At 35.8% G+C, this 19,156-nt stretch overlaps 4 protein-coding genes across 8 annotated transcripts; 3 read left to right on the top strand and 1 right to left on the bottom strand.

The window, feature by feature from the left end:
• The first annotated feature begins 3,321 nt into the window (after positions 1-3,321).
• Positions 3,322-4,091, top strand: LOC123223105 (translocator protein homolog). Its single transcript, XM_044646180.1, has one exon. The coding sequence runs from the start codon at positions 3,434-3,436 to the stop codon at positions 3,998-4,000; it is 567 nt and encodes a 188-aa protein (XP_044502115.1). The 5' UTR covers positions 3,322-3,433; the 3' UTR covers positions 4,001-4,091.
• Positions 4,092-4,434: 343 nt separating this feature from the next.
• Positions 4,435-10,055, top strand: LOC123223523 (xyloglucan 6-xylosyltransferase 2-like). 5 transcript variants are annotated; one of them, XR_006503800.1, is made up of 3 exons: positions 4,435-6,690; positions 7,318-8,734; positions 9,592-10,055. XR_006503800.1 is itself a non-coding variant. In XM_044646704.1 (3 exons), exons 1-2 carry the CDS (start codon positions 4,646-4,648, stop codon positions 7,327-7,329), a joined length of 1,407 nt encoding a protein of 468 aa, XP_044502639.1. In that variant the 5' UTR covers positions 4,438-4,645; the 3' UTR covers positions 7,330-7,374; positions 7,490-10,055. The 5 variants fall into 5 exon arrangements, 2 of the variants coding, with proteins under 2 accessions (XP_044502639.1, XP_044502637.1); XR_006503801.1 differs by having other exon boundaries at positions 8,893-10,055; XM_044646704.1 differs by having other exon boundaries at positions 4,438-6,040; positions 7,318-7,374; positions 7,490-10,055.
• Positions 10,056-10,377: 322 nt separating this feature from the next.
• Positions 10,378-11,652, top strand: LOC123223524 (stress-related protein-like). The gene is made up of 3 exons (XM_044646705.1): positions 10,378-10,641; positions 10,726-10,953; positions 11,051-11,652. Exons 1-3 carry the CDS (start codon positions 10,606-10,608, stop codon positions 11,492-11,494), a joined length of 708 nt encoding a protein of 235 aa, XP_044502640.1. The 5' UTR covers positions 10,378-10,605; the 3' UTR covers positions 11,495-11,652.
• A 574-nt stretch (positions 11,653-12,226) lies between these two features.
• LOC123223020 (translocase of chloroplast 159, chloroplastic-like) lies at positions 12,227-16,475 on the bottom strand. Its single transcript, XM_044646073.1, has one exon. The coding sequence runs from the start codon at positions 16,297-16,299 to the stop codon at positions 12,412-12,414; it is 3,888 nt and encodes a 1,295-aa protein (XP_044502008.1). The 5' UTR covers positions 16,300-16,475; the 3' UTR covers positions 12,227-12,411.
• Between the last annotated feature and the right edge of the window lie 2,681 nt (positions 16,476-19,156).

Raw genomic sequence — 19,156 nt, 5'->3', positions numbered from 1 at the left:
ACGGCCATGAAATGTGATCTGTGCCATAAACATATTTATATAAAATTCAGTCTCCTCTCATCAAACGATTTTATCACTGCATCTTGATGTGTGTAATTGTACGATTATGTCTATGGAGGTCTACTGTGTCTTTATTTTAAATCTTAAGGATTTGCATTGACCAGATGGTCGACTTGGCTAACAAAAACAGAAACTGAGAGGATCATTGACCAGGGCAAGCTGCATTATTTAATACGGGAAAGTTTCAAGGTATGCCAAACGGGGATTCTCTGTTTAATGAGGTTATTAAAAACGATGGAATGGTATTTAATTGTTCAAATGAGATTATACTATTATTTCTGACCCAGTTGTTGAGGAGTTTGCCAACGTCAGTAAGTAGTAGAAAAAAAGAAAACGTACAAGAATTTGTTCCTCGTTTTTGTGTTTGTTTAAAAGGAAAACGAAAGAAAATTAAGAAAAATACCATATTTATTAATTTTTCTTACTTATTCCTACAAGTTTTCAAACGTGGGTGGGCTTTTGTTTACATTAAAGATGGCTTCCTAAATTTGACCAGATTTGCATTTTGAACCATTAGAGAAGTACTCAGTCCAGTCAACCATACTAGAATTAAACGAATCGAGATTTTGATGGGGGAATACCAATAAACAATTGTTAACCATTTTTCATTGCCAAGCTTGATAGAAGTTGCCCACCATTAATTGCCATGTGCTATACTCATTTCACGCAAAGTTTCTGAAAGAGAGGAAATTTCTGTTACAGAACTCCAATCCAAACCTTCTCCTGAAACTTCAGTACTTCATCAATTTTACTAATCATTGAGATCTATTGGAAAAAACTTTGAGTTTACTTATGAGTTATTCAAACTGTAAAGAAAGATTCAATTGGTAGAACATCTCTAGGTCATAATCCAATCCAGCATGGTAATCAAAGTACAATGAAGTCAATGTCCACTTCTATTGTAAAATGGATGCAATGCAATGCATTCAAATCAAGGGCTGATGAGGGGAAGTAAGAAATAAATAATTCATGTGTATTTATTATGGAGATATTGAATTTTTTTGTCCTAAAATAGGCTCATCTATACAAATATATCATCCCTCACACTTGTTTCATAAGTACACCACAAAAACTGAAAAAACCTAAAAATGCCTTTACCTTTGCTGCTACCGTGAATAAAGAAGAAGACAAATATTAATATAATATAATATAATATTCTAATACACATACAAATATTCTTCTTCAGTAGCAAATATTCTTCTGCAAAGAATATGTATGCATACTGCGAAGAATATGTTGCAAAGGAACATACATACATATTCTTTGCAGAAGAATAATGCAAAGAATTTTTTCCAATATTCTTTAGCTTTTTGCAAAAGAAGAAATATGTATGTATACATACCTATTCTGCATATTTTGCATGAAGAGCTCATCATATAGCATAAGAGTATTATATATACAGCATAAAAGATCACCATCAGCTTGTTTTCTTGTGAATGAACAAGAAAAATCTAGCAAGTTTTAAGGCATTAGGGCAACGATAATTTAGAGGTCATTAAAGTGATCCCTTGAGTGATGACCAATCAATAATTTCATCGATCACTATTTGACGATATAATGCATGGTTAGTGATTGTTCGTCATTCAAGGGATTGTTTTAATAACCTATAAATTTTCATTGCTCTAACGCCTTAAAACTTATTAGATTCTTCTTGTTCATTCACAAGAAAGCAAATCAATGCTGATCTCTTATGCTATATGGTGATCTCTTCAAGGGAAAGCAAGTGCAGAAGAATATTTGCAGAATATATATGTATACATACATAAGCAGAAGAATCTTGCAATATTCTTTCTTTGCATTATTCTTCTGCAGAGAATATGTGTGTATGTTCCTTTGCAACATATTCTTTTGCAATATACATACGCATTCTTTGCAGAAGAATCTGCCGAAAAAGTATATTTGTATATGTATTATAATATATAATATATGTATTGTAATATTATATTATATTAATATTTGTGTTTCAAGTAATTTTAAGTTTAAAGAATAATTTTTCATGAATAATAATAGTAATTATTATTATTATTATTATTATTTTAAATTTATTGGATGGGTAAATCCGGATCTTTATCTTGAAACCCAGATTTTGGATAAAGTTTAAAAATTGTTTCCTAAAATTTGTAATTAATTTAAATTTTTGTTATTAATTGAACTTGTATTCCCTGTGTGTAAGTAGGTAAAATAAAGTTATATAAAGGAATCCACTTTATAATTTTTATTCATTCATCTATTAATCAATTCTTTATTCATATTTGATTTTCCTTTGAGAAATTTGAGCAATCTGAGTATTGTTTTGTTATTTGTCTTCTGCTTGGTTGGAGCAAAATAAAAACACAACAACTCATGGTTTGCCTAGTTTTGGTAGTTTGCCTAGTCTTCTTTGTCCTTGTATGTTCAACAATGTCGCGAGGGAGCATTGATACAAGCAGTAAGCAAGAGTTGAGTTGGGCAGGAAGGAAAGAGCAATGCCAAAGATGTATTGCAGAATGCGTGACAAAGGATGAATCTCAAATGGATTCCGAGATCAACAATCGTGTATTGTCATTGGCTTCAACAGCAACATATATAATAAGCTATGGAGCGCTAGAACGAATTACTGTACCATGTTCCAGAAAGGGTGCTTCTTATTATATAATAGCTGTCAATCTGGTGTAGAAACCAACCCCTATAATCGTGGCTGTACCAGTAAAATGCGTTGCCGTAATTAAGAAGATATAGTGACTCTAGTCTAGAAGAAAGAATATTTTTTATTTTCTTTCCTGTTGTGTTTACTAATGTTAGTTCATATTTTATTTTCTTAATGAATTGCTGAGCCTATTACCTATAATTTTATTAATTTTTTATTTCAATTGATTTCTATATTTACAGAATCTGTCAATGTTGATTATTTTTATTTATATTTATCTATAGGCATTAATCCATTACCAAGAATATACAACAGTAAAATGCATTCAATTTAACACAACAATATCGAGAATGTTGTTTAGAATATGATCTTATCCATTATTGCACTCTCGTCGTTATCCTTCTCACCAAAAACGCTGCGTTTCCACGCGTTGCTCCATCTAGCTGCCACAAGTATCAGCATTCACCCAACAATATTAAAATTGAAAATGAAGAAGAAGGAGAAGGAGAAATCAAAGACCAAATCATTATTGCTGGCACACGTGTCTCCTCCACGTGTAACCCAATTCTCCAGTCCTTGCCATCTCCTATAGCCACGTGTTAAGTCTTACTTCCTCTTCAATTAAGAGAGATTCACGCTCTACTCCATTTAACATCCACCTGAAATTGCTCTCCTAACACATAAATTTCTCTTCCGCTCTCTCTCTCTCTCTCTGTATTGACATACACGTAACACAAACGTGCATTCATGGCTTCCCAAAACCTGAAGCACCGTATCAAAGATGGCCCGGCCGACACGCCCAACGTGGACAGCAACTACACCAAAAACAAACGGGATAAGAGAGCGGACATGGCCAAGCGTGGCCTTCGATCATTGTCCATAGCCGTTGCTCTTCCTCTCGCCCTTATCCTTTTTGACATCTACTTTTTTGGTTCAAGTCGTAGCTATGTCGCAATGAAGAAACCATTCTGGTTCCCTCCATTGTGGGTGATACACACATTTTGCATGGCTTCGAGTTTCTTAATGGGTCTCTCGTCGTGGCTTGTATGGGCTGAAGGTGGTTTCCACAAGAACCCAATGGCTTTGTCTTTCTGCTTGGGTGAGCTTTTATTGAGTTTAGCTTGGCATCCTATTGTGTTGCATGTGGGTGCCAATTGGGTCGGGTTGATTTTGTGCTTAGCTACGTTTGGGGCTTTAGCGGGTTGTTGTCGGGCTTACCGGGAGGTCAATCCAATAGCTAGTGATTTGGTAAAGCCATGTTTGGCTTGGACGGCGTTTTTGGCCATTGTAAATCTCAAGCTTCTTTTTCTTTGAAGTGTAGCTGATGATGCCTTTACTTGTGTTGTACTTCCCTTTAAAACAATATGTGAAGATATAATAAGCATTAACATATAATTTGATTTCACTGTTTCATTAGACTTCAATTGATTTTTCCAAAAAATGTCGATTTAATCACATAAAAAAACCCACATCAGTATCTTGAAATTCCATTTTAGTCTCTATTAATTCAATTATTACTGTCGCGCACATACTGTTTCACACAAATTAAAGGATTAACGATAATATATTATTATTATTATTTATATATAAAATTACGTATATAATTTATTGGATACTAATATTAATGAGGATCCATTCATTACAAATTGAACAGTCAGTATTCCAAATTTTTGCAGCCCTTGGTTTAGTTAAATTATGGAGGGTTTGTAAGGATATAGATCAAAATTTGTACTGTGGCAATGTTCACTTGGTCCATGGATAGGGTAAGATGATGTATTGTACTTTGCAGTAGGCCCCCACGTATTCAATCGCCTCACTTAGCATCTGAAAACAATCAAACATGCTGCTGATTTTGGTTAATAAAAGGCGCGCTTCATTCGATTAGAGGGAACCTGTCATCCCAAAAGCCTTGCAGAGCTTTAAAAAAAAAAAAAAAAAAAAAAAAAAAGGAAGACAAAAATGATGGAGAGGTGTTTAGGGGTTCAAAGATCGAGAAAGGTTTATCGAGCTTTACGCAACTGCAAGGTCACAGTTCTCTGCCTCGTCCTCACGGTCGTCGTCCTACGGGGTATTATCGGAGCCGGTAAATTTGGCACTCCGGAGCAGGACTTGACAGAAATCCGTAATCACTTCTATTTTCACTCCAGAAAGCGCGGCGCTGAGTCGCATCGAGTCCTTAAAGACAAGCTCCAAATGACGTCGGCGTCTTCTGAAACTTCCAACAGCACCAACTCAACCTTTCCGAAAGCAAGCACCAATTACAATGAATTCGATTTCAGCGAGATTTCGGACGATAAAGAAGAAGATGAAAAACCGGACTGGCACAAGCACTACTCTCTCGGACCAAAAATCTCAGACTGGGACGAGCGAAAATTGAAATGGCTGAAAGACAACTCAAAATTTTCGAATTTTGTTGGAGACAAGAAGCCACGAGTCCTACTTGTTACAGGATCTTCACCTAGAGCGTGCGAGAATCCGGTAGGTGATCATTATCTATTGAAGTCAGTGAAAAACAAGATTGATTATTGTAGAATACACGGGATAGAAATATTTTATAATACGGCTCTTCTAGATGCTGAAATGGCAGGCTTCTGGGAGAAGCTTCTGTTGTTAAGAAACTTAATGCTTTCTCACCCAGCGGTAGAGTTGTTCTGGTGGATGGATAGTGAAGCAGTGTTTACTGATATGACGTTTGAGGTTCCATGGAACAGGTATAAAGACTACAATTTGGTGATGCACGGATGGAATGAGATGGTTTATGATCAAAAGAAATGGACTGGACTGAATACTGGGAGCTTTGTGTTGAGGAATTGTCAGTGGTCGTTGGATATTCTTGATTCATGGGCTTCAATGGGACCAAAAGGAATAATTCTGGATAGAGCTGGGGAGGTATTAAACAAGGAGCTTACGGATAGGCCGTCCTTCAAAGCAGTAGCAGATGATCAGTCAGCAATGGTTTACTTGTTGGCTAATCAGAGGGATAAGTGGGGTGATAAGGTTTATCTTGAGAGCGAATATTATTTGCATGGTGATAGGGGGATTTTGGTTGATAGGTACGAGGAAAGGATTGAGAAGTATCATTCAGGTTTAGTTGATCATAGGTGGCCTCTAGTAACTCATTTTGTGGGTTGCAAGCCTTGTGCCAAGTTTGGGGATTACCCGGTTGAAAGGTGCTCGAAGCAGATGGACCGAGCTTTTAACTTTGGTGATTATCAGATACTTAAGATTTTTGGCTTCACTCATAATTCTTTGGTCAGTAAACATGTTAAGCGAATTCGAAATGGGACAAGCAATCAACTTGAGGTTAAAAATCAGCTTGGATTACTACAACCATCATTTAAGAAAACTATCAGGGTATCCTCTACTTGATCAAACTCTTTTGCTACTTTATTGCATAGATTTAATGTATTGTATTAGTTGCACTATTTCTATCCATGCAATTTATCACATTTGGTGGTGATAATACTCCTTTGTTCCTTAATGAGTGTTAGATTTACTAATATGTAGTCTTTCCCAAGGGAAAACACAGTGCAAGGCATGTACATATTGATGTGCTATGAACTAGCTTTAATGGTGGTTATTATTGTTGATGCAGTGCACCAACTGATAATCCCTGTGGTGATTCCTTATTTTAAGGATGGTTGGATGATCCAAATCCCAGTCTATGATATTTTTGCTGGCAGGCATTCTGTCATATGGTTTATAAGGAACATGTTCAGGATGTTTATATGTATTTAATGTGTAACTTATCTAAGCCAAGTTATTGGAAATTCATTCAAGAGCTCCTCCTTTCTTTGGTCATTGGGCACATCGTTAAAGCATGGTTGTTGAAATAGTGACTCTGAAATCACTTAGTAAATCCTCTGGTGAACTTATGTGTAGATCCTCTTGTTGAAATTCTATATTTGGCTTGAAGGTTTGCTGAAACTGCTGGTTGCTATTTTTTGTCTCTATCTCTATGCAAAACCACTTGATTCATTTGTGCCCTTTTTGTATATGGAATGGTAATTGACCATCGCTGATTCTACTTTATCGGTTGCATTGTTTTCAGTTTGGGGAATTACCTTGTTGTTATGCACTTTTAATCCAGTTTAGCATCAAATTCAACAGTACCAACTCAACTTTAAATCACCTGAGCTTATGTCCTGGTGCACAGGTGCACCAGTCATATCAAAGTTCAGATATATTGTTTGTTCCTAACGTTGCTCACCAACAGAGGTTAATCCAGATTGCTATAAGAACCCAACTTCAAGTTAAAAAGAACCTGGATACTTCATCTCTTATTTTGAAGCGTCAAAGAATATAAGAATACTTGATGTAGTCCTATTCTGTGTATGCTTTTAAACCACAAAGCAAGTGTTCTAAATCTTGTATGCATACTGTTTGGGCTGTATCTCATATTTTATATAGAGATGCTATTTAGTTTCTTGTGCTATCAGCATCCAAATGCAAAATCTAATTATTGGCTTTAGATTTTTAACTTAGCTTTTTTTTGTCTCTGAAATTTGTGTATAAGATTCGTAGTTTGTTAACATCTAGAATTTAACATTTTTATCATGGAAATGCCTTTTATAATGCTTTTTAACAGTTCAAATGTTGACTAATGGCATGACATTTTTTTTTTCCTGCAGAAAATAGGATAAATTTAGTCTTTGAATCAAAAGGAATTTGCCCGAGGCAAAATTTCAGTTAAGCTGTCTCTTACTGGAGTGAAGTGCAGAGATGATTAAACTTGAGTTATGTAATTATAATCTTTTTAAGCCTCTCTAACACTTGGTGTTTATCCGATGAGGAAATTTATAGGTCAAATCATCCTGTAGAAGTCAGCAACTTGTTGGTGAAGCCTGCCTCCAGTTACACTTAACATATTACATGCCTGCCCACCCTACTTTACTCCATGACTAATTCTATTCTACCAGGCTTATGTCTTGCTAATTAAATCAGCATTAGCATATTTTGCAATGATGATGACTCAAATATGTGAAGGGTTCACCAGACATCATCATCATGAACCTCAAGAAATCATACTCTTGAAAGAATCTTAGCAATGTCTACGGGCTAGACATGGAGTTTCGAGTTCCAGAATAGACACTAGTGCCAAAGCTTGGTTGCGGTTCTGATATGAACAGCTTATTCACTCATTGATTGGCTATCATTGCTAGTTAATGTTTATTTGCATATCTGTGTGAGTTTTTTCTTTCTTTTATATGGTATTTGCATTTTTAGCTATTAATAATAAAGCATATCAGAGTATGGGATTTGCATAGCTGTTTAAAATAGGTATTTTACCTACTTTGCTGCTGGGTGGTTTTGTTCTAAATGTCGGGTTATGGTAGAAGCTAAACGTTGATCAATAGCTCATATTCAGGTATTTTATCCCGCACAGTTGAAATATTCAGGTTATGGTAGAAAGCTAAATGTCGATCAATAGCTGCTGTGGACTTCAATGAACTTGGCATGGTTCAACTGTGCGGTTGTTATTCCAAATAGTTTGTTGTTGCCATTATTTTACAAAGACCATCTCTCATTCTTTGGTGTAAAAAATACGTGATTTGCCAAAATAAAAAGTTAGGATTTCTTAGTTTGTTAATAATAATAATAATTTTGCATACATATAAATTAATGTATGAATAATACGATCATCTGTCTCGTAACAAAAGTTGTTGCTATATGATGTTAATTGTGTGTAAGAGCAAAATTGGAAGGATGCCTGCCCTGGCAGGTTGAAAGGTTTCCTGTGCCTCTAAAGGAAAAATGGATGATGAGGAGACATTTCTAAAACAAGTGTTTCAGACTCCGGCAACTCTGAACAACCACAGCAGCATGGAAAAGATCCGACATTCTGTCAAACTCTTATTAAAGAAGTCACTGGATTATATTTACGAATATACTTTGTCTCCTGGACACCAATTCTGTTTGCTCTCTGCCATTCAAAATGGCACTTTTCTTCTCTGTCTTGCTTGATTTAATAACAATCATTCAGACTGATGATGCTGATTCATACGTAGTTTTACTGAAGCATGGTTCATCGATGCATCACACAACCAGGTACCGTACTAATTAGCTTTATATTTACATTTGTAAATTACTTTACTGGTTGTCATTTGTGTTGTCAATATTATCAATCAGCTATTGAGTAGCTTAAATTATACGGTGTACCAATTCTAGTATATTAACTGGTTAATTTTTTGTGAAATTATTTCTAGCCCTAAACTGGTGCTTGTTGATGGTTCTGGAAATAGCAAAGTCAAGAGTTTGGCAGATCCCTCATGTTTCTGGTTGTTGCCTGTTTATCATTAAGAATTAGGCATTCCATAAATGATGGGTGGCAAGGTCAGGTGTTTTAGGCTGTGTTGATTGATGAAGAGGGAAACATTCCTTGTGGGTTGTATGGAAAATTCTCTGGAATCATTTTTTTTTAACTTTCTCCATTGTGAAAGAAATTAAGTTTTAGATGAAAAGGTTGGTTGGGAACATTCATGTATTGTTTTCAATATTCAGTTACCTATTATATAGGGTCCCTACTGTCACATGGACAATATGAACTGCTATCATGAACTGGTGGAATCAATCTGCCTGTTTAGTATAATAAATTTTATTTTTCAGCCCTTGCGTGTGGAAGTTAAATGTTTTGAAGCAGATTTTATGGTTGAGAATGTGAAATTTCTGAGTTGGTTATCTTGTTCAGAGTCCAGGTGCACCATCTAAAAGTTTTTCTGCTGCAATTAAATTTAAGGATGAATAAAAATTGGCATCTTTCTTCAAAACTTTCAAATCAATAAATCATGTTATTGCAGTCGGTTATTATCTGTGGTGCCTGTCTTGCATTTATAGTGACATTTGAAAATACTAGTGAGTTGATATGTGTAGCTAGCTCATTGATGTCGAGGTTTCCATAATTATAGGGTATCCATGCGCATGTTGATCTAATGTATTTTGATGATGGAATTGTCATTGCCTCCCTGGAGACTTTGTGGTGTGATGCATTTTACCAGAGTCAAAGAAGCTTCTTCAACTGATGAGAGAAGAGTAGAGCATCTACCAGCCGAAAAGTTTACAGTTTCCTTAACTCCTGGGTCCTTGGTTCTAATGTCAGGAGAAGCTCACTGACATTGGAAGCTTGAGATAACTCGCAAGCCAGGCTTTCAGATATGGGAAGGGAAGGGAAGGGAAGGGAAGGGAAGGAGCTAAATCGAAAAGGAGAACACCATAACCCTAAGAAAAGTTTGCCTTGTTGAGTAGGGCACGTTTACCTGCATATTTTGGGTGCATATTGTTATTCTTCAATTTTCAAGTTCATTTTTCACAGAAAATCCTATAGAAAGTTGTAATTTCCAAATTGGCACTATATAACATTATTGTTCATACATGACGCTTCTCAATCGCCTGCATGCGATCATATCATTGCTTGATGACAATTTAAAATCTATTATTAATCATTTAATTTACTAATGGTTAGTTATGAAAGCACAATTAATTACTATAATTCCAAAAAAATTAAAATTTTGAATTTAAGTTTCAAGAGAGTATGAATTTCCGGGAAACAAAAATTGTAGTAAGTAAGCACTTCTGCCTGCTTGTCCGTAGGGAATCTTATCTTCGTTCAACAAAATAAAGTAGGATGGCGGTGGGGGTGACGCCGGGGGTGTGAGAGTGAGCCTCACCTCCTCAATTCTCGTGCCAAACAAAATGCATACCTGTCCGTGCCATTCAGAGAATATATTCTTCATTTCGCTCTCACTTTATTGGTAAACGTCATCATATTTCTTTTACTACCTCCACGTGTCAACTACAGCATTCACTCGCCTTCCCCTCCACCATGCCCCTCTTCAGGCCTATAAAAGCATCCTTGCAACGACCCTCCGTTATATTCGAAGAATCTCTTGAAATCCCACTCAAACGCTGATTCGTATTTCAAAATGTCCGATACGGATGCCAATCATCATACAGACATGGTAAAGCCTCTTTTTTCCTTCTTCTCATCTTTATTATTGTTAGGTGTAATTTTCTATATATAACATTGTCGTTCAATTTGTCAGAGGATTCAAGAAAATGAAAAAAGACTCGATTATCTAGATTTCGTCCAAGTGGCAGCGATCTACATTATAGTCTGCTTTTCAACACTCTACGCATACGCTAAGGAGAATTCCGGTCCACTTAAACACGGAGTGGAAACCGTTGAAGGAAACGTTAAAGCCGTTATTGGTCCCGTTTACGAGAAGTTTCATGATGTTCCGTTTGAACTCCTCCAGTTCGTCGATCACAAGGTCCGCGTCGTGAAGACGTTCTTTGTTTATTTGTGTTTTTATTTTTTTAATTGTTGGGGTTGATTAATGAAAATCCATTTGTTCACTTGAATTGCAGGTGGACGAGTCTTTGAAGGAACTGAAAAAGCATGTGCCTTCTCTGCTGAAGCAAGCATCGAGTCAGGCACGAGCTGTGGCTTCTGAAGTTCACCGCGCCGGTGTACTGGACACTGCGAAGCACATTTCAATCAGTGTGTATTACAAGTACGAGCCGACGGTCAAGGAGCTATACTGGAGGTACGAGCCGGTTGCCGAACAATATGCAGTTTCGGCTTGGAGGTCGCTGAATCGGCTTCCCATTATCCCGCAAGTGGCTCAGATCGTTGTCCCAACGGCTACCTACTGGTCTGGCAAGTATAACCAGGCGGTTTGTTATACGGACGAGAGGGGATATGCGGTGGCAGAGTATCTGCCGTTGATTCCAATCGAGAGGATCGCAAAAGTTTTTGATGAGAATGAGATAGGGCCCACCATTTCGACGAATGGAGAGACTGAGAACTGAATAGCTGGATTTTGGTTTGGGTTTTTTATTCGGTTGTACCTGTAGTGTAATGTTGTTGTTACTATTGATTTTGCATGTCTGTCAAGTACGTTAGCAATAAATCTGTTTTTTTTTTTTTTTAAAAGAATATTAACAATAAATTTTATGATTTTGTTTGGTAGAATATTTTATTATTAAAATTTTAAAAATAATTTTTTAAAAAAATTATTGAATAAAATTAATATTATATTTGATAAAATTTAATAAAATAAATTAATATAAAGAATTATTATATTTAATTAAAGATAAAAAATATTAATATATTATTTTATTTAAATATTTTTTCATATAATTATTTTAAAATATATTTTATGTTATTTATTATATTAATTAATAATAAGATTATTTTAAAAAAATATAAAATATATTATAATAAAATAAAAATTATTTTAATAATTTTTTAATATCAAAATATTATAAATAATAAAAAATCATTTCAATCCATTTTAATGATTATTATTATTATTATTATTATTATTATTATTATTATGCATCTTAATTTGCTAAATTATTTCTCATCCAAGTTCCAAGTTTTAATAAAATGACAAATAGGCACATTTAAAGTATGAAAAAGTCATTCTCCACTTATGGCACATCAACATTACGTAGCTCAAAGAAAGTGTTGGGTGCAATCAGAGCACCCAATTCAAAGCCACCAACACACTTTTGCTTAATAAAGAATGAGGTGTCTTATTTGAACAAGAAGGAAAAGAAAAATGCATTCATTCAAATTTCCTCTCACTTCCAACGTATATTCAATACAATCCCGTGTGCAAAATAATACGAACTTAGTAATAGCGATAAAGTTCTACACCAAATAACAAGCATTATTCAGAAAATTCAACTCCTAAGCACAGCAAAAAAACTTAGCAAAGGTTCTAGTATATAGAGTGATTCTCACTAACCCCAGGTCGGAGGCTTTTATAAATTGTCATCACAACTGGAACAATACCCAGAAGTGCGATCTGAAGTTGATCCGATGTGCTAGTACGAACAGTAATTTGACCGCTGAGTTTGTTGTTCAATCCTGCACGGACAGCTATCTTTGAACCTCGCCCAACCGAAAATTGAGATTGAAAGTTAGCCCCCAAGGCCAGGTCACCTCTCCACTTCACTAATGACAAACCCAGAGTTGATTGATCCTGGCCTACGGGAAAATCAGCTTCCCTGAGCCTAACTTCCAAATTGGCTCCATATGCAGAATTGCCCTGAGATCGGACAGTCCCAGTACTACCCACCAACATTAAGCGTTTTCCGATTGCAATCTGATCCTCAAGTTTAATTCCAGTGGCAACACTTTCACCTAAAAATGTTACAGATATTCCAGCAGCTGTCTTATTCTTTCTGAAATTCTTGAATTTGGTCTCCCCTCTGATGATATAAGCAAGTTGCTTCCCAACATTCTGGATGTCAAAGCCCATCATACTTGATCCATCCTCCCCATGCTTAGCAGCAACTGAAGAATCCAAATGAATGTTGAACTCTTTCTTATCCTTGGTGACTTGAACAGTAACTGCTGCTGGAAACCGACTTGCAATAGCCAAACTTTGTTCTATGTTAACGCCATCATACCCACAATCATGGTCCCAACCATGGGTATCCAGAACTGGCCTTGCCAAGAACTGTGACGTTGGTTCCAAGAGCCTGTACCTGTAAGCTGGATTATCACTGTCAAAGGAAGGTGGCAAGACCATATCAGGCAATGGGACTGGCACAGCAGCTGGACTTCCATTTTCCTGATCGGGATCTTCTCCAATATACCCATAATCATCAGCAGCAACTTTTCCTTTTTTCTTCATCTCTCTATTTCTTCTCAATTCCTCTCTCCATTGCTTTTTCTGTAAGAGTTTCACCCGATAATCATACTCCTCAAAGTATGCCTTCCTTTGCTCCTTGCTAAGCTTAGCAATCTGAGCCTTCCTGAGAGGTTTGAATGGTGGGAGCTGATCGTACTCATCCTCATCTTCTTCTTGATCAGAATCAGACAAGTCAGCCAAGTCAATGTCAGAATCTTCATTGTCACCACCCTGTTCAGTGGGGAGTTTTGGGTGTGTACGAGACTGCAACAGCCAAGACAACAAGTAAGGAAGAGGAGGTGAACGGACACGAAAGCCAAAGAGTTTCTGATGGTCATAAGTATCTTGAGGTTTTGATAGAGAACTAGCTTCTGATAAGATCTTCATTGAATAGCATAACAACAGTAACTGAGGTCTCCAAGTTTGACCATTAGGAAGCACCCTTTGTCCATCTCTATTCTTTCTACAGGCAGGATGATTCTCAACAAGAGAAACTGGATTCATCAAACTTGGATTCATCAGACGCAAATCACCAACAGCCTGCCCAATGGATTGCTGAACAACATGGGAACGTTGGGCAACAAAAACTTCATAACTTAAAGGGGATCCTGATGGCCCATCCGGAGGTGCAGAAGCAGCATGAGTCAAAGTTACTATAACACTTCGCCAAATTGAGGGACCAAGCGTATTACTGATTGACCTTAACAACGGCAGATCATTGAGATCCCTGGTCTGGCTGTCCAACCGATCCACATAGAGGATAATATCTGGGGGACACTTCTTTGTAAATTTCTTTATAGAAGATAAGGCCTTTCTATTGGCACCTTGTTCCATACCAGAAGATTTCAAGCCTGGAGTATCAATGACTCTGATCTTAACTCCATCTACCATTCCAACAATCTCTTTCACAGAAGTTGTACCAGGCCCAAAAGCATCAATCAAAGTCTTCTCCTCACCAAAAATAGAATTTATTGTAGCACTCTTGCCCACACCAGTTTTCCCAAGAACTAGTATGTTCAAGGAGAAGTCTAAATCATCTTTCCCCTCTGCTTCAAGCTGCAAGGCAGTTCTCTTCGCAGCATCAAGGTTAAATAATTGGCCAGTTTGCCTCCCAGCAACAAGTGACAATCGATAGAGTACTTGTGCTGCGATAGAGTCTTCTGGAGATTGACCTAGCCTGTGAACAAGCCTCAAAAATTTCACCCTCAATTGTTGTAACTTCTCCAACTTCTTTTTCTCTTCCTCACTCAAATTCTTGAGCTCGGTCTCTCCCCCAGTTGTGAGACCGGAAGGCGTAAAAAGGTTAGCACGGTTCAGTCGTGGAGCAGGTCTCAAAGTTCGGAGGGAGGTCCCCAAACCAGCAGGACGCTCAACAGAGAAAAGCTTTGATCCGTCTTGAGAGGTTATCGTTATGCCACCACCATCTGCATCAGCAGCTGTTGCTGCTTTTAATAGAGCTGCCAATGCAGCAGAATCAAATAACTCCTTTCCCTCCCCTTCCTCATCAGTATCTGCTTCATCTGAATCAGTGACAATTTGACCGCCTATTCTCTGTGAATTATCATGAGAGTTCTCTGCACCTGAATGAGAACCAACACCTGATGCTTGTTCCAACTCTTCCATGAATTGTTTGGCTGCTTCTGAGCTTCCAAATATCATTCCATCATTCTCCCCATCAGAAACCGATCCTTCAATCTCATACACTTCATCAGAATGATGGTTTTCATCATCATCAGCTTCCAAAGAAACTTGCACATTTGAAATTGTACTCTTTTCTGCGGATTCAGGTGATCCTGATTTCCCCAATATCCCATTTTCCAAGTTTTCACTATGAGCACTCAAAAACATCTGATCCTTTTCAGAATGTTCAGCCTCATGTTCCAACAAATCAGTAAGTCTCTCTGCTTCAATCTCAATCTGTTTGGCTTCTGAATCAGTTCTTGGTTCGATTTTTGTTACTTCTTTATCCTCAACATTGACAGTATCAGAATTGTCCTCAATTGCCACAACAGCAGAACCAATTTTCTGTCCACTAGGCTGCACTTCTGTGGCTTCAACATTATTACTGCTTACCACCTCTTCCACTGGCTTCAACTCCACTGGTTCTTCAACAGTACAGACAATCGGACCAAATCCATTTTCCAAGCCCACATTTCTGTTAACTGGGAACTCCAACCCTTTAATTTCAATATCCTTAACTTCCTCCACATTCCCAACAATAACAACAGCTGCTTCAGACTCTAAAGTATCAAGATTGATATCATTGACAACTAGGTCCCCACTGTCTGTGAATTTCACACCCTCTGCTTTAATCTCAACCACCTCACTAGGTTCCCTTGTTTCCACAAATCGTTCACTTTTCAGCTCCTCAACGTCCTCAAGCTTCTCAGGCACAAATTCACTAGGATTATCCTTCGCACTCGCACCTGTTTCCACCAAGCCCTCATTTTCACCAGAAGCCACACTCCCAAATTCAATCTCTTTCACAGAAACCCCACCCAAAATTCCCTTCAAACCCCCCTCACCATCACCAAATGACTCGTTCCCTCTGACAATTCTGACTTCCGAACCTCCTAAAACATTATCACCATCAGCATCATTCACGGAATTCTTTTCAATCGAGGCAACACTGTTGGGCATCGGAAATTCCGAAGAATCTACAGACGGAGCATCAGTATCATCCACTTCAATCGTTTTTTTAACGGTTTCATCAACTGGTCTAGCCATAACCGGCTTCTCTGACGGCGTTTCAAACTCCTCCTCTCCGCTCACAAACCCCTCATCCTCAGAACCAACATCACTATTAGCACCATTGCTATCGTTTATACCAGTAGTCTTACCATTATGAACAGGCCAAGAATCATTGTTGTTCATAGAGTTATGAGTATTCTGATTATCATAAGAAAGAGAAGCAGAAGAAAAACCTGATAGATGCGAGATGGTTTCAGGAGCAGAAGTTTTGGAGTCCATGGTGGAAGGTTTACTAGAAAAGGGGATTAGGGTTTTAGATTTAAATTGGTTGGTTGGCGTTTGGATTGGGTTTGAAGAGACACAAAATCGTTGGGAGAGGGCAACTGAGAGAGAGATAAGGTTCCGTTGTTGGTGTCTGCGCTTGAGTGACGAAATTATTTTTATCAAAGCCGCATGGAGTCGGTTTTCAGCTCTTGTTAGGCTTGTAGGTGAATATTTTGATGTTCATATCCACCCTGAAATTACCCAACTGCCCTTCATTTTGTTTCCGTATATCTACCAATTTTTGAACTCGAATTTCTAAAATAATAATATTCCCAATATATATTATATATATATTATTATATAATTAAATAGTTTTAAATTAAAAATAAATTAATATCCAATTATATGATTGCTCTATCTGTATTTGTTGATGAGTAAAATCTCACATCTAATCAATATAATTTAAGTGAGTGGTACATAAATGTGTGATTAAAGTTTAACACAAATTAATTGATTTTGTGTAATATAAGTTTCAATATTTATACTTGTAAGTCTCATATATATTTCTGACAAATAACCTAACTTGTTTTTGGATACAAATGACAACATATCCAACCAAAAACTAGTTGAGTCAAATAACAAGTCTAACAAAAATCGACTAAACAAATGGCCTAACTTGTACTAACTAAGTCAAACAGTGAATCTAACAATTTAGGTGGTTGTACTTGAGCGAAAGTATTGAAGACTAAAGTCTCATATCTAATAAGTGTAATGTTAGTGAGTGGATAAATATGCAGATTAGACTTTAATGAAAATCAATTAGTTTTGTGTAATATAAATTTTAATTTTTTCATTTATAAGTCAAATATATATTTCTGACAGTATTTATTGGATATGAGGCATAGTGATCAAAACCATAACTATTATACTAAATAAGTTAAAATTTCATAAATATAACAAAAATTCAAATTTAAATTCTTATTTTAAAAGTTTTAATATACTATTTATTTTACTAACTATTAAAATCTTACACATATAAATTCTTACTTATTATATATTTAAAGTATATTCTCATAAAATTACACAAACAATATTTAATGTTTTATAAGAATAGGTAGACATATCACATTCATTATAAAGAAATATATGTTAGATATTTTAACTATAAAGAATAATAAAATAATATCGTGCGGGATTTAAAAATCAAGAGAATTTTGATTTGGCTTTGGTGTTATTGAAATAGAGTTTTGTTGGGTAGCCTTCCAAGGCTGTGGTTGTGCGGTGGTGTGTATTTTTGTTTGTATTCATTTGGAGATTACGTGTTCCCATATACTCCCTCTTGTTTCTCAGCCTCAATGGTTGGCCTCTTTTTGCTTCTCATCACATCAGCCCCATCCAACTTTCAATTTCTAACAACCCAAAATTGCTCCATTGTTTCTTGTAATGCTTAACCGGAGTGCTCAAAATCTGTTAGCGGAAGCCATTTGACTTTCCCTTAACTGAATTGGACCTTCAGTTTGGAAAGGCCAGTAAACCAAAACTGAATAACAAACGGTTCTGAACCGAATAAAAATATTTGGTTAATGGACTGAATTTTTTGTTAATCACATTTGAATTGAATTTTTTGGAGGGATGATGGTTGTATACTTGGAATTGTTGTTTTGATTTCATACCTAGCATTTCTTTCATTTTTTCTTCAATATATCTAAATCAATAAACAACCAGTGAAATAGGATTTTTCTTTATTGAACAAAATCAAACAAAATTCATGAACAAAATGATATTGTTTTGTTATAATTCGGATCTTAGTTGTGTATAGCAAACTTGTTTTTGATTCATTTATCATTTTTTATTATTTAAAAGGTTTGAACCAAAACTAGAACCGATTAATTTCAAAAATACAAAGTTTATTCGAGATCGATTAGTTTTAAGTAAAAACTGAAACCAAAACCCTGGATGCCCAACAATTTGAGTGTTAAGGCTTTAGCTAAAAGAAAAACCAAAGAACTATTTTCCATTTAAGTTTTAGTTCAATTTCAAAAGCATATTTACGACAAATGAAAAACTCAGACATTCACTCATTTTTAAACTTCCATTAAAATTATTATTAAATATAAAGGTAAACCCTTATTTTATAATAATATTAAAATATATATAATTTTATCTCATTTTTCTCCTATGTTTTAAAAATTAACATTTCAGCTAAAAATCTTAACTTCAAAAAATGACTTTTTTTCTTATCGAGATCTTTGGACAATGCTCATCATTTTTCATTGGATGACAGAGCATCGTCCATTCCAAATGATGAAAAGTCATCCTTGGACAACGCTCATCATTCTTTGGAAGATGTCATCTTCATCTATTGTAGGGTTGCAATTTGTCAAAGGAAGTGACTAGATTTCAAGTTTGATATTTTAGGAGGAAAAGTGAATTTTTCAAAATGTAATCCTGAAAAAAAAACTATTAATTTTCTAAATTAAATAAAAAAATAAGATATAATTTTAATTATTTTAATATTATTAGTAAAATAACAATTTTATCTTTTAACCCTAACATAAAATTTATAGATGTATCTTAACTAACTAAAACTTAAGTAAATATTTGAGTTTTTCATCTATTACATGTATATATTTGTTATTTCACCAACACTTGGCGAAAAGTAACCCTTAAAAAAAATATATTATAGATCTGTGTAGAGCAGGAGTTTGACTATACTATGCTTTGTGATTCAAATAGTCAATGAACTAGGCAAGTCTTTGTCAATCTTCGTTGGACTGTAATCTCTTAGGTGAGAAATGTGTTACGTGTTGACACCATAATATTAGTATCATGTATTATTGTTTGACTTTCATTAACCTGTATTTTTATTTGA

The sequence above is a fragment of the Mangifera indica genome, chromosome 8, assembly GCF_011075055.1.
Source record: "Mangifera indica cultivar Alphonso chromosome 8, CATAS_Mindica_2.1, whole genome shotgun sequence".
NCBI classification, from domain to species: Eukaryota; Viridiplantae; Streptophyta; class Magnoliopsida; order Sapindales; family Anacardiaceae; genus Mangifera; species Mangifera indica.
Note: the sequence above shows the minus strand (reverse complement) of the source record. Positions and strands in the feature narration are given on the sequence as shown.

Excerpts from the sequence above, each read along its gene's own strand:
- LOC123223105 (XM_044646180.1), top strand. The coding sequence starts at position 3,434 with ATGGCTTCCCAAAACCTGAAGCACCGTATCAAAGATGGCCCGGCCGAC.
- LOC123223523 (XM_044646704.1), top strand. The coding sequence starts at position 4,646 with ATGATGGAGAGGTGTTTAGGGGTTCAAAGATCGAGAAAGGTTTATCGA.
- LOC123223524 (XM_044646705.1), top strand. The coding sequence starts at position 10,606 with ATGTCCGATACGGATGCCAATCATCATACAGACATG. Across the intron at positions 10,642-10,725 it reads CCAATCATCATACAGACATG|AGGATTCAAGAAAATGAAAA; the intron begins GTAAAGCCTCTT and ends TCAATTTGTCAG. Across the intron at positions 10,954-11,050 it reads TCCAGTTCGTCGATCACAAG|GTGGACGAGTCTTTGAAGGA; the intron begins GTCCGCGTCGTG and ends CTTGAATTGCAG.
- LOC123223020 (XM_044646073.1), bottom strand. The coding sequence starts at position 16,299 with ATGGACTCCAAAACTTCTGCTCCTGAAACCATCTCGCATCTATCAGGT.